This window comes from Hypanus sabinus, chromosome 5, assembly GCF_030144855.1.
Source record: "Hypanus sabinus isolate sHypSab1 chromosome 5, sHypSab1.hap1, whole genome shotgun sequence".
Lineage (NCBI taxonomy): Eukaryota > Metazoa > Chordata > Chondrichthyes > Myliobatiformes > Dasyatidae > Hypanus > Hypanus sabinus.
The window spans coordinates 71,252,714-71,265,711 of record NC_082710.1 but is presented as its reverse complement, the minus strand read 5'-3'; the positions used below and the strand labels follow the sequence as shown (position 1 = coordinate 71,265,711).

Below are 12,998 nucleotides of genomic sequence, written 5' to 3'. Positions count from 1 at the left end.
CTACTTCATAAGGATGTGTGATTCAAGTTCCTAATTAGACAGACGTTGGTGCCTGTAACACGTTGCTGAGTGATGGACCGGTTCCTTCAGAGCTCTAGTGTCAGCCTGCTCAACTCTACAGTCGGATTGTCTATAAAGACACGGGAAGACGCAATAGTAATAATTTACACTGCTACAACCCTGCAACGTGGTAAACGAAAGTGCACAAAGTTTCTCCTCCCTGCCAAGTTTGCCGCAGACTATTCGGCTACGTCACCACTCGAGGAGGCGGGGTTCGGATGTGACGTAGCCTGGGGGTAAACCTCTGATTGGGAAGTAACGTCAGCAGCTTGAGGAGGCGGGACTTGAATGTGACGTAGGCTTGAAGGGGGCAACGACCGTGGGGTGACCGCTAACCTGGAAGTGGAATTTATTTGTTGTGGCCATGGCAGGGATTAAAGGTGAGTGCAGTGGGATTAGTGACCCAGGCAAACTCGAGATGAAGCCTTCTATCTCGTTACCAGCTCCTCTGAGTGATCTCAGGCCGTCCGCTCCTCAGCTTCCCTGCCCTGCATCTCCCCGCATTCCAGGTTCACCATCCGCAGGCGTGAAACGAATCCAAGCCTGAGTTTTGTCCCCGGCATTTCTGGGAATAAACTTAGTTCGTTAGAAGGTATATAAATTGCTCATGTAGATTAGGGTGAGCATTTGTAGATCAAAAGGAATCGTAGTCATTGTGGGTGGTTATCGCCAATACACATGCTGGCTTCTGTGGTTTATTTATTTGTATTTTGTCACTTTGCATCTTCCAGCTTTGATCAGCCTGTCATTTGGTGGAGCCATTGGACTGATGTTCCTGATGCTTGGATGTGCCCTTCCGGAGTACAAGTAAACAATAAGTACCACGTTTAAGCCTTCATTCTAAGAGAGCTTTGTCCAATTGGCTGCTTTTAGTTGAATTAATTTCTCATAAAATTCTTGAAATTGGAGATAGAAACACGACTGCAGAGTTTAAAAAAATCTAGGTTATTAGGTAGACAACACTTGATTCAGTGCTTAGTGCCCATCTTCTCATAGACACATAGAAACTGGAAGCAGGAGTAGATGGTCTGGATCTTTAAACCTGCACAGATATCAAGTACAATTGTCTCCAGACCATACTTTCATTCTCTTCCCATGGCCCTTGATAAGTTTTGTGCCTTCCAGCATTATTTATTGTAATCTTAGTTTGCAGTGTGAATTTTTGCTGAATGCTCACATCGTGATTTGAGACAGGTGTTAGGAATTCCCGATGATCCTAGGTATTTGTATTTTTTGCCTGTTTACCTGGCTGGATCCCTTATTTTTATTAGATTGCTGTAATGGTATGGAGTGTAATGGAGTTAAAACACTAATTCGGGTGCAAGGGGACTGGAAGAAATCACAGGGACTAAGTGAGATAAGCTGCTGCATTCCCTGTTCCCTGTGACCATTTTGAAATAATAATACTTATTGGTAGGCATGGTATAGACTTGTTCTGTAAAAGGGCTGAGAGAATCATTGAAAGTAAGGATGTGGGAAGGTACTGCCTGTGGAACAGTGATGTATCCCGCATTGACCGTGCATTTGCTGTTCCTCTCAGATGTACCCAACTGGATACTGGAGACAGAAACAAACCTCTGAGTTTAGAGCTGATTTCCAGCTGGACTTTAATCCACGTACAGAGTGCAGACTAAATGCAAAAGAAAAATGAGAGAACAGTTTGGGGATTTGAGCTGATACCATTAAGCCTGAACAAATGGAAAGCCGCCAGATTGGAAAAGGATTTAAAATTAAAAAAAAAGATGTCAGTACAAATAAACTATGAACCATGTCAGGATGGAGCCCGGTGGTAGATCTCTGGGGGGCTTCTGAATACTGGGGCAGGAAGAGAGGCCATTGTCAGCAGTCCTCTGGCTGTCATTCAATAGAAAGGAATGAACTCAGCTGGGGAAGCCAAGTTGGCTTTCCTGGCAACCTGCAGACCAATTCAAGATATCAATAACATGAACTTGTTTCCACCAGATGATGGAATCTGAGGGGAAAACTGAAGAGGCACAGGACTGAGCTAGCATAAACGATGAGGGGGGAAGATCATTGAATGGGCAGTAGGGCCACAGGAAACAGCAGGTTGAATTTTAATCCATAACTAGAATGGGTAAGTGGAACTACACCATGGCGTGTTTATTTTTAATTTGTTTTAGGTTCCAGTTTATGAAATAAGAGAACTACACCTCAGTGAGAAACTACTCCAAAGGGAATTTCATGTAGGGCCTTCCAATTGGAGACTGTGGCATCTGGCTAGGAACAGGAGCCATCGTAAGTTGACTGGCACAGGAGTTGTAGCAGTCACTGGTGCCACCATAAGGACTAGCAGCAGGGGAAATGGGCTGCAACCTTAGTTTAATATTGAGATACACGAGACTAGAAATGATGGAATCTGGGGTAAAAGCATGAACTGCTGGAGAAACTCAATGGATCAGGCAGCAAAGCCTCTAAGAAGACCACAGCCTTGTTGTTGGGTTTGGAGGCTTGTGTGCCTCAGTGACCTGGAGAGCTAAGTTGGCTGGAGTCAGACCTTTGGCCCTTGGTAGTATCATCAGTGGCAAACAGGTCAAAGGTTAGAGGCCAGACTAAGAGTGGTCCATTGGTCCTCCAGGTTCAGGGGTTCAGCTCAGGGCTAACAACCCTGACTGGTGAAACAAAATTGATACTGAAAGAGCAATGAAGAATTCCTCTACATCTGAGTGTGACTCCACCCAGAACTTGCGTGACTGACAGTATTGCAAATGGATAGGAGGCTACTGACATGACGAAGGAAGCCCTGAGCATTGTCCGAGGTAGAGGACCTTCATTGTTGCTCTAAATACTAGAGGCGTGATGGCAGTAAGGAAGAAGACAGTATAAAGTCATTGAGCATTACAGCACAGGAATAGGCCCTTCAGACCATCTAGGATGCGCCAAATTGTTACTTTGTCTGGTCCCATCGACCAATAACTGGATCATAGTCCTCCATACCCTCTGGCCCCCTAGACCATAGAGAAGGTTCGTAATGAATAAATTGCTTCAGTATTCCCCTGTGAGAGGGAACTTAACATTTGTGCAGAAAACATAAAACAGGTTGATACGCTAGAACATGTCAATGTTAAGAAAGAGGCTGTTCTGGAATTTTTAAAAACATTAGGATTGATATTTCCCTGGGTCCAGATGGGATACACGCCATGGTTACTATGGGAAGCAAGAAAAGAGATTGCTGTGCCTTTGGCATCTCTGACACCTTGATCTTGACACCATTTGGCCCATCATTCAGTGTGAATCTATTTCTTGGTCAATCAGTAAGGAAGTCCCAGCTGTTCTTGCCACCTCCAGTCTCAACAGTTAAATGCAGCTTGTCCCATGACAAGCTATTCAGCTGTTTGTATCTCCACAACATGATGTATCTGAAAAAGGAGTCTAAAAGTCATGGAATTATCAGATAGCTTTTTAAGTTGAAAAGTAAATTATTAACACACTGATCACATCGTGGATTTTGATTGCACACCAGTGCTCTCAGGTGAACCAACAGCTCGGATTAATCTCCGCTCCAGCTGTCCCACTGTGGATCATTACACTGAGGACTGCTGCGGATGATATTTCACCTGATTGCTTTGAAACTTTATAGTAGTGGTCACCAACCTTTTTAAACCCAAGATACCCTACCTCAGCTTTAGTAAAAGGCAAGATCGACTCCAAATCTATTTGTTACACGCATGTGCACCGGGGCAGAAAAGACCGGAAGTAAAACCCTGCAACCCGGAAGCAGAAATAATGTATAAGCACCGGGTGTCACCACCCTTTTTTTGCATTGCGGACCAGTTTAATATTGACATTATTCTTGCAGACCGGCCAACGGAGGGGGTGTTAAACGCGACGGGAATACAGCGATACTCGAAGCAGGTTCCTTATGTCCAGTCTATTCCGCAATTTAGTTGACGTGGTTCTCAGCTGCTGTCCCATTTGCTCACATTTTTTCTGCCGGAAAAAATACTCAACGGGTTTGTATTTCAGTGCGGGGTGCTTGGAATCAAGGTCCTTTTTCAAGAAGGAGCTAGATAGGTATCTTATGGATAGGGGAATCAAGGGATATGGGGACAAGGCAGGAACCCGGTATTGATAGTCGATGATCAGCCGTGATCTCAAAATGGTGGTGCAGGCTCGAAGGGCTGAACGGTCTACTTCTGCACCTATTGTCTATTGTCTATTGCCTCATTAGACAGCCTCCGGGCCCAAGCTCCAGCCTCCCACCTGCCACCAGACTCCTTGGTGTGGTGCGTCTGTTTCAGCTGTTGACGTTTCGGGCCGAGACCCTACGTGAGGACTAACTGAGAGGAAAGATACTAAGAGATTTGAAAGTAGTGGGGGAGGGGGAAATACAAAATTATAGGAGAAGACCGGAGGGGGTGGGATGAAGCTAAGAACTGGAAAGGTGATTGGCGAAAGTGATACAGAACTGGAGAAGGGGAAGGATCATGGGATGGGAGGCCTCGGGAGAAAAACAGGGGGAGGTGAGCACCAGCGGGAGATGGAGAACAGGCAGAGTGATGGGCAGAGAGAGAGAAAAAAACCAAACAACCAAATATGTCAAGGATGGGGTAAGGAGGGGAGGAGGGGCATTAACGGAAGTTAGAGAAGTCAGTGTTCATGCCATCAGGTTGGAGGCTACCCAGCCGGTATATAAGGTGTTGTTCCTCCAACCTGAGTGTGGCTTCTTCTTGACAGTAGAGGAGGCCATGTATAGACATATCAGAATGGGAATGGGACATGGAATTAAAATGTGTGGGACCCACTGGGAGATCCTGCTTTCTCTGGCGGACCGACCATAGGTGTTCAGCAAAACGATTTCCCAGTCTGCGTCGGGTCTCACCAATATATAAAAGGCCACACCGGGAGCACCGGATGCAGTATACCATACCAGCCGACTCACAGGTGAAGTGTCACCTCACCTGGAAGGACTGTCTGGGGCCCTGAATGGTGGTGAGGGAGGAAGTGTAAGGGCAGGTGTAGCACTTGTTCCGGTTACAAGGATAAGTGCCAGGAGGGAGATCGGTGGGAAGGGATGGTGGGAAATGAATGGACAAGGGAATCACATAAGGAGCGATCCCTGAGGAAAGCGGGGGCCAGGCTGAAGGACCTGCCGTGCTGTGAAAATCTTCGTCACATTGTGGACGAGACTGGCTGCCATTCTGTCGGCTTCGCAAACACGTCACATACATCAAATAGGCAAGGCCAAATAGTAAGAGCATCACTATAATATTGGATGAATTGCTGAAAACCATGGAATTTTCATGCTTAGACGGCTGATGAATGAATCCAGAATTTGCTTTTGGTCTACGAAGACCTTCCTCAGTAAGATCTAAAACATATTCCAAGAGATTCCAAATTCAGTGCTATTCAATGTCAAATTGACTTTTGACTTGGTTTGGTTATAGTTCTCACTTCTGACACAAAAGGTTAGTGGATTCAAATCCTATTCCAGATAATGAACTTTGTATTTAGTCTGAAATGTTACAGTAGTGCAAAGCAAGTGTTGTTCTAATTAAGACGTCAACTTTCAGATGAGTTGTGGGTAGTTGTACAAGATTGCATGGCTCCATTTGGAAAGAAATCTGGAGTTCTGGGTGCTTAGCCATTCCTTGAATGAACATCACTTTTTTTTCCCCCACTTTTTCGTGAGACCTTTCTTTGTACCAGTTGGCTGCTGTTTCTCTTCAGAGGTCTGATAAATACTTTGGGACATCCTAAGACTGAAAAAGGCACAAATATCAACTTTAAAAAACCTGTTTTTATATTTAGTGGTAGGGTCAAATGTCACTAGAAAATGGACTGAGACTTTTCTACCTCTTTTCACACAGAATTTTTAAAATCAACAGTCAAAGGAGTTTATCATCTCATCATTCCAGGCTGGAAAGAAAGTAACTTTCAGTGGGCATATCATCTTCACAAAGTACTGTATAATCCTCAAAAATGGTGCTTGAGGAATGCTGTGTCTAGAAGCTAAGAAGTTACAAATTTATTTAATTACAAGTGTAATGCATTGTTGCTACAGGAGCAATATGGCAAATCAATTGCTTCAAGCTGTATTTGGTATGCCATTCTGATCAGGGTAACTACAACAAAAGGAAACTGAAAGCAACTACGTGATCTGTATTGTTAATCAACACAGCTTATGTTGCAGTTTTATACTGAATCATTACAAGTAGGACAGTTGGGAGCTCTGTCTACCTAGAACTAAACTATTAATCTCTGTTGCTTTTCCAAAAACTTGAGGACTTCCTTCATTCAAGTTAAGATGGAATCAACATGTAAAAGGTGTTTAGGAAGAGCACATGTATAAAAGGAAAGGGATACAGACTTCATTAAGGCCCATGGGATCAGTGTAGATAAGCATCATAGTCAGCGTAGATTACTTGGGTAAAAAGGGAAAATTCTCTTGAAATTTACTGTTGAATTGGCTTCCATTTTTTCAGGCAACATACTGTGAATCATAGTAACTCACTAGATAAAGGGGAAGCATGTCTGTTTTACCATATGGTTACACCTCTGCCAGTGAAAATAGTTTCTCCCTGTCAAAACTAATTAAAAAAAACTTTTATAATTTTACAACTTTTTGTGCCTGGTACCATAATTTTTAGCTCTGTACTGTCCCTTTGCGGCGTAGGGATCAGTGTTCACAGTCTACATCAGTGATTTGGGTTCTACTGAAACAAGACTATAGAGGGCAGATTGTGAGGAGAATACAGAGGGGCTTCAGTGGTATATGTAAAGAGTACACGACAGAACATAATGCAGAAGATATTAAGTCGCCCATTTTGGTAGAAAGTTTTAGAAAAGGAAAATACTTTTTAAACTTAAATTCCCTAATTTACGTTAGCATCGCAGTTAGCACAAGGTTAGGGCATTGGAGTTCAGTGTTCAGTTACAGCGTCCTCTATAAGTAAGTTTGTATGTTCCTTCCTGTGTCTGCGTGGGTTTCCTCCCACAGTCCAAAGACTTGCAGGTTAGTATGTTAATTGGTTATTGTAAATAGTCCCATGATTAGGCTAGGATGAAATCTGTGGGTTGCTAGGCAATGTGGTTTGAAGGGCTGGAATAAGCAAACAAGTAAATAAATAAAATAAAATCTAATCAGCCAGTCACCTGGCAGCATGTCATTGCATAAAAGCTTGTAAGTCAAGAGGGTCAGACCAAATATCAGAATGGGGAAGAAATGTGATCTAAGTGACTGACTGGAATGATTGTTGATTCTATATGAGGTAGTTTGAGTATCTCAAAGACTGCTGGTCTGCAATTATTATACACAACATTTTCTAGAGTTTATGGAGAATGGTGCGAAAAACATAACCAGTGAGTGACAGTTCTGCGGGCGGAAATTCCTTGTTAATGATAGGGGTCAGAGGAGAATGGCGAGACTGGTTCAAACTGACGGAAAGGTGGCAGTGACTCAACTATGAGTTGCAACAGTGATGCAAGTTCCAGTTTATTGCCATCTGACTGTACCTATATACAAGCAAACAAAACAACAGTCCTTTGGACTATGGTGTACCCACAAAACATATCACACACTGCACACGAAACAAAATATTACCACAAGTAAGTTAATAAAATATAATTCAAACTGCATGTAGTGCGCTGCACAGGTTAACGGTTAACAGCTCGCTGGCCCAGTGACAAGACATCAGAGGCGGCAGGGTATTCATTACTCTCACAGCCTGAGGGAAGAAGCTGTTACCAGTCTGACGGTTCTAGTCTTGATGATTGTGTACCTCCTTCCTGACGCTACTGGGTCGAAGAGATTGAGGAATGGGTGGTGGGGATTTTCAACAATGCTTCAGAATGTTCATATACAATGCTGCTGATATATGTTACAAATGTTGGGGGGGTGGAGAGAGAGAGTGCAGAAAAGCATCTCTGAACACACAACATGTTGAACTTTGAAGTGGATGGGCTACCACAGCAAATGGTCACACCGGCTTCCACACATGTGGCCACTTTATTAGGTTCACCTCTGTATCTGATGGAGTGATCTGAGTTAGATCAGTTACATAAAGGAGCAGAGAAACGGCAGATAGTGTTTAATCCCTGCAAGTGTTAGATATAGAACTTTGGAAGGTCAAGTGTCAGGAGACAGTACACAGTCAATTGCAGGACTCCCAACAGCATTGATATACAGAGGTATCTTGGGGTTAAAGTCCATAACCCCATGCTAAAGGTGTACGATATAGTTGCCTGCATTGCAGCATTGAGTAAAGTGCTAAAGAAGTCATGTTCTAGCTTCAAACTTTGATTAAGCTGTATTGGGTGCATTTCTAGTTGACCAATTACCATAAGACATTGGAGCAAAATTAGATCATTCGACCCATTGCATCTGTTCCACCATTCAATCATGGCTGATCTATTTTACAGTGTCCAAGACACCTTCAAGGAGCAGTGCCTCAGAAAATGATGTCCATTGTAAGGACCCCCATCACCCAGGACCTGCCCTCTTCTCATTGTTATTGTCAGGAAGGAGACACAGAAACTTGGAAGGCATACATGCAGCGATTTAGGAACAGCTTCTTCCCCTCTGGCATACAATTCCTAAATGGACGTTGAAACCATGAACACTGCCTCACTTTTTAATATGTCACTTCTGTTTTTGTAATATTTTTGATCTATTGATCAAATTGATCTATTGATACCTACTGTAATTAATTTACTTATTTCTCTTCCTATATTTTCATGTATTCTGCTACTGCTAAGTTAACTAATTTCACAACGCATGCTGGTGATAATAAACCTGATTCTGATTTTCCTTTCACCCCCATTCTCCTGCCTTCTCCACATAATCTTTGACATTCTTACTAATCAAGAACCTATTATCTTCTGCTTTAAATACACGAAAAGGATGTTACCTCCATAGTTGTCCATGGCAATAAATTCTACAGATTCTTCACCCTCCAGATATAGAAATTCCTCCTCATCTCTGTCTAAAAGAGCGTATTCTGAGGCTATGCCCTTTGGCCCTTGAATCTCCCACTGTTGGAAACATCCTCTCGACATTCACTCTATCCAAGCCTTTGAATGAGATGCCTCTTGTTCTTCTAAACTCCAATGAGTACGGGCACAAAGCCATCAAACACTCCTCACACTTTAACCTTTTCATTCCCAGGATCATCTGATAAGCCTTTTCATTCCCAGGATCATCTGATGCACATCCTTTCTTAGATAAGGAGCCCAAATGTGATCTGGCCAATGCCTCATAAAACCTCAGCATTACATCCTCGCTTTTATATTCTAGTCCTCTCGAAATGAATGCTAACATTGCATTTGCTTTCTTACTACCCACTCAGCCTGCAAGTTACTTCTTAAGGAATCCTGCACTATGACTCCCAAGTTCTTCTATATCTTTACAGGAAGGATGTGGAAGCTTTAGAGAGTGTATAGAAGTGGTTGACCAGGATGTTGCCCAGATTAGAGAGTATGAGTTGAAAGGAGAGGTTCAACAAACATAGCTATTTTCTTTGGTGTATTGAAGATAGATGGGAGACCTGATTAAAGTAAACAAAATTATGAGAGGGTAGAAATATCAAATACTAGAGGATGTGCATTTAAGGTGGGGGGGAAGATGTGCAGGACAAGTTTTTTAAGTCAGAGTGTGGTAGGTACCTTGGACAGGAAAATTGATGAGAGAGGGTAGAAATAGAATACCGCAAATTTCAAAGGACCAGAAGAAGAGAAACATTTGCTCCTCATGGTTCCCTTCAAGTTTGTCATATTCTGTTTGTATCGTATTTTGTCATTTTACCTTTCAAAGTACATTGTGTTTTTCGAAATTAAATTTTGACTGAGAAATCTACCCATTATTTCCTGAAGTACATTAGTAACCACTTCAGTGTTTAGTTTTGGTCTTTGCATCATCACCTGTAAATCTGAAAGAACTCTGAATATCCAAGCCTTTAACGTCAATAAAAAGAGCAGTGGTGCTAATACTGACTCATCTGAAACCTATAGACATACCTTTCACTGCTCTAATGAACAGTGATTTATCTGCTTTCTGTTTCACAGCCCATTGTGTTGTGCCTGCGATTTCACATGTTTCAGTATTGCTAATATCTATTATTTGGTATTTTAACAAAAAAAACTTAAATAACCATCCTTTGTCCTCTGGCATTGCTAACCCGACAGATCTTTCACTTTACAGTTATTTTATGTTCCCTACAATCGTTAAGCAAGCATTTTTATCAGTCCTTGTACTTCTTCCTAGCTTTTCACGTGACTCTATAATTAGCTTGACTCAACTGCATTAAACAACATTGTACCATATTGTTAAATTGATATTCATCACATGCCTCTTCATTTAATACGTTTCTTTACTCCTGGATAGATTTGAAATTCACCACCCATTACCCTTATGTACTACAAATGTGTCTGTTCTCTAGCAGATACATCTTATCCTTGAAGATTTCCTCCTGTCCATGTATGGTTTTCAGTGATTGTCTGTGGTTCAGTTCTGTTAGGCTAATTCTCTTTCAGCCCATCATGATTAATTCCCAACGTGAAATGTCTTACTGGTTATATTTTCCATATTTTAATGAACTTGATATCATATACAACTTTTTCACAGCCTTCATAGTATGATTGAATTCATACTGCAGTTTGAGAGGGAGAAGCATAGCTGGCATGTATCTGTATCACAATGGAGTAAAGGGAATTACAGAGGCATGAGAGAGGAGCTTGCCCAGGTGGATTTGAGGAGGATACTGACAGAGATGATGGCAGATCATTGATGGCTGAAGTTTCTGGGAATAGTTCACAAGGCACAGGGTAGATATGTCCCACAGAGGAAGAAATTCTCAATTGACAAGGTAGACAACCATGGCTGACAAGGGAAGTTAAGGACTGCATAAAAGCCAAGGAAAGGGCATACAAGGTAGCAAAAGTAAGTGGAAGTTGGATGATTGGGAGGCTTTTAAAATCCAGCAAAAGGCAATGAAAAAGCCATAAGAAGGGAAAAGATGAAATATGAGGGCAAACTAGCCAATAAAATATACAGCAGGATACCAAAAGTTTTTTTCAGTTATATAAAGAGTAAAAGGGAGGTGAGAGTTGATATTGAACCACTAGAAAATGATGCTGGTGGGGCAGTAATGGGGAACAAATGAATGGCAGATGAACTTAATGGGTACTTTGCATCTGTCTTCACTGTGGAAGACTCTGTCAGTTTCCCAGAGGTCCATGAATGTCAGGGAACGGGAGTGAGTGTCATTACTATTACAAAGGAGACAATGTGAGGCAAACTAAAAGGTCTTAAGGTGGATAAGTCACCTGGACTACATCCCAGAGTTCTGAGAGAGGTTGCTGAAGAGATAAAGGATGCATTGGTCATCATCTTTCAAGAATCACTTGATTCTGCCATGGTCCCAGAGGACTGGAAGATTGCAAATGTCACTCCACTCTTTAAGAAAGGAGGAAGGCAAAAAAAAAGGAAAATTATAGGCCAGTTAGCTTAACCTCAGTGGCTGGGAAAGTGTTAGTCTATTATTAAGAATGAGGTTTTGGTGTACTTGGAGATTAATGATAAATTTAAGTCCAGAATTAGCTTGCCCACAGAAAGCAAAGAGTGGTTGTAGATGGGTCATATTCTGCATGGAGGTCGGTGTCCAATGGTGTGCTTAGGGATCGGTTCTGGGACCCCTTCTCTTCATGACTTTTATAATTGACCAGGATGAGGAAGTGGAGGGATGGGTTAGTAAGTTTGTTGATGACACAAAGGTTGGGGTTGTTGTGGATAGTGTGGAGGGCTGTCAGAGGTTAGAGAGGGACATTGATAGGATGCAAAACTGGGCTGAGAAGTGGCAGGAGGAGTTCAACCCAGATAAGTGTGAGGTGGTTCATTTTGGTAGGGCAAATATGGCAGAATATAGTAATAATGGTAAGACTCTTGGCAGTGTAGAGGATCAGAGGGATCTTGGGGTCCGAGTCCATAGGACACTCAAAGCTGCTGTGCAAGTTGACTCTTTGGTTAAGAAGGGATACGGTGCATTGGTCGTCATCAACCATGGGATTGAGTTTAAGAGCCGAGAGGTAACGTTGCAGCTATATAGGACCCTGGTCAGACCCCACTTGGAGTACTGTGCTCAGTTCTGGTTGCCTCACTACAGGGAGGATGTGTAAGCCATAGAAAGGGTGCAGAGGAGATTTACAAGGATGTTGCCTGGATTGGGGAGCATGCCTTCTGAGAATAGGTTGAGTGACCTTGGCTTGGAGCAATGGAGGATGAGAGGTGACCTGACAGATGTATGTAAGACGATGAGAAGCATTGATCATGTGGAAAGTCAAAGGCTGTTCCCTAGGACTGAAATGGTTAACATGAGAGGGCACCGTTTTAAGGTACTTGGAAGTAGATACAGAGGAGATGTCGGGCAAGGTTTTTTTAACTCAGGGTGGTGAGTGCATGAAATGGGCTGCTGAAGGCAGATACGATAGGGTCTTTTAAGACTCCTAGAGAGATACATGGAGCTTAGAAAAATACAGTGCTATGGATAACCCTAAATAATTTCTAAAATAAGTACATGTTTAGCACAGCATTTTCCATGTTTCTAAGCCAAAATCAGCATGATTTCCGTCAAGGGAGATCTTGCCTGGCAAATCTGTTAGAGTTCTTCAAGGAAGTAACAGACAGGGTGGACAAAGGAGAGACAGTAGATGTAATTTACTTAGATTTCAGAAGGTGTTTGAAAAGGTGCCACACATGAGGCTGCTTAACAAGATAAAATCCTGTGGCATTTCACGAAAGATATTGGCATGGATAACGGAATGACTGACAGGCAGGAGGCAGCAAGACAGAATAAAGATGGCCTTTTCTGGTTGGTTGTTAGTGACTAGTGCTGTTCCTCAGGGGTCGGTATTGGGACCACTGCTTTTCACATGATTTGTCAATGATTTAGAGCATGGTATTGATGGCTTTGTGGCAAAGTTTGCGG

At 42.5% G+C, this 12,998-nt stretch overlaps 1 protein-coding gene across 1 annotated transcript in view; it reads left to right on the top strand.

Annotated features, from left to right (window-relative positions):
* The first annotated feature begins 310 nt into the window (after window positions 1-310).
* leprotl1 (leptin receptor overlapping transcript like 1) overlaps window positions 311-12,998 on the top strand; it is a 45,164-nt gene continuing 32,476 nt past the window's right edge. The window contains exons 1-2 of the mRNA XM_059970118.1: window positions 311-440; window positions 792-867. Of these exons, the coding sequence (XP_059826101.1) occupies window positions 425-440; window positions 792-867 (92 nt within the window). The 5' untranslated portion in view covers window positions 311-424. The remainder of the gene's footprint in view (window positions 441-791; window positions 868-12,998) is intronic.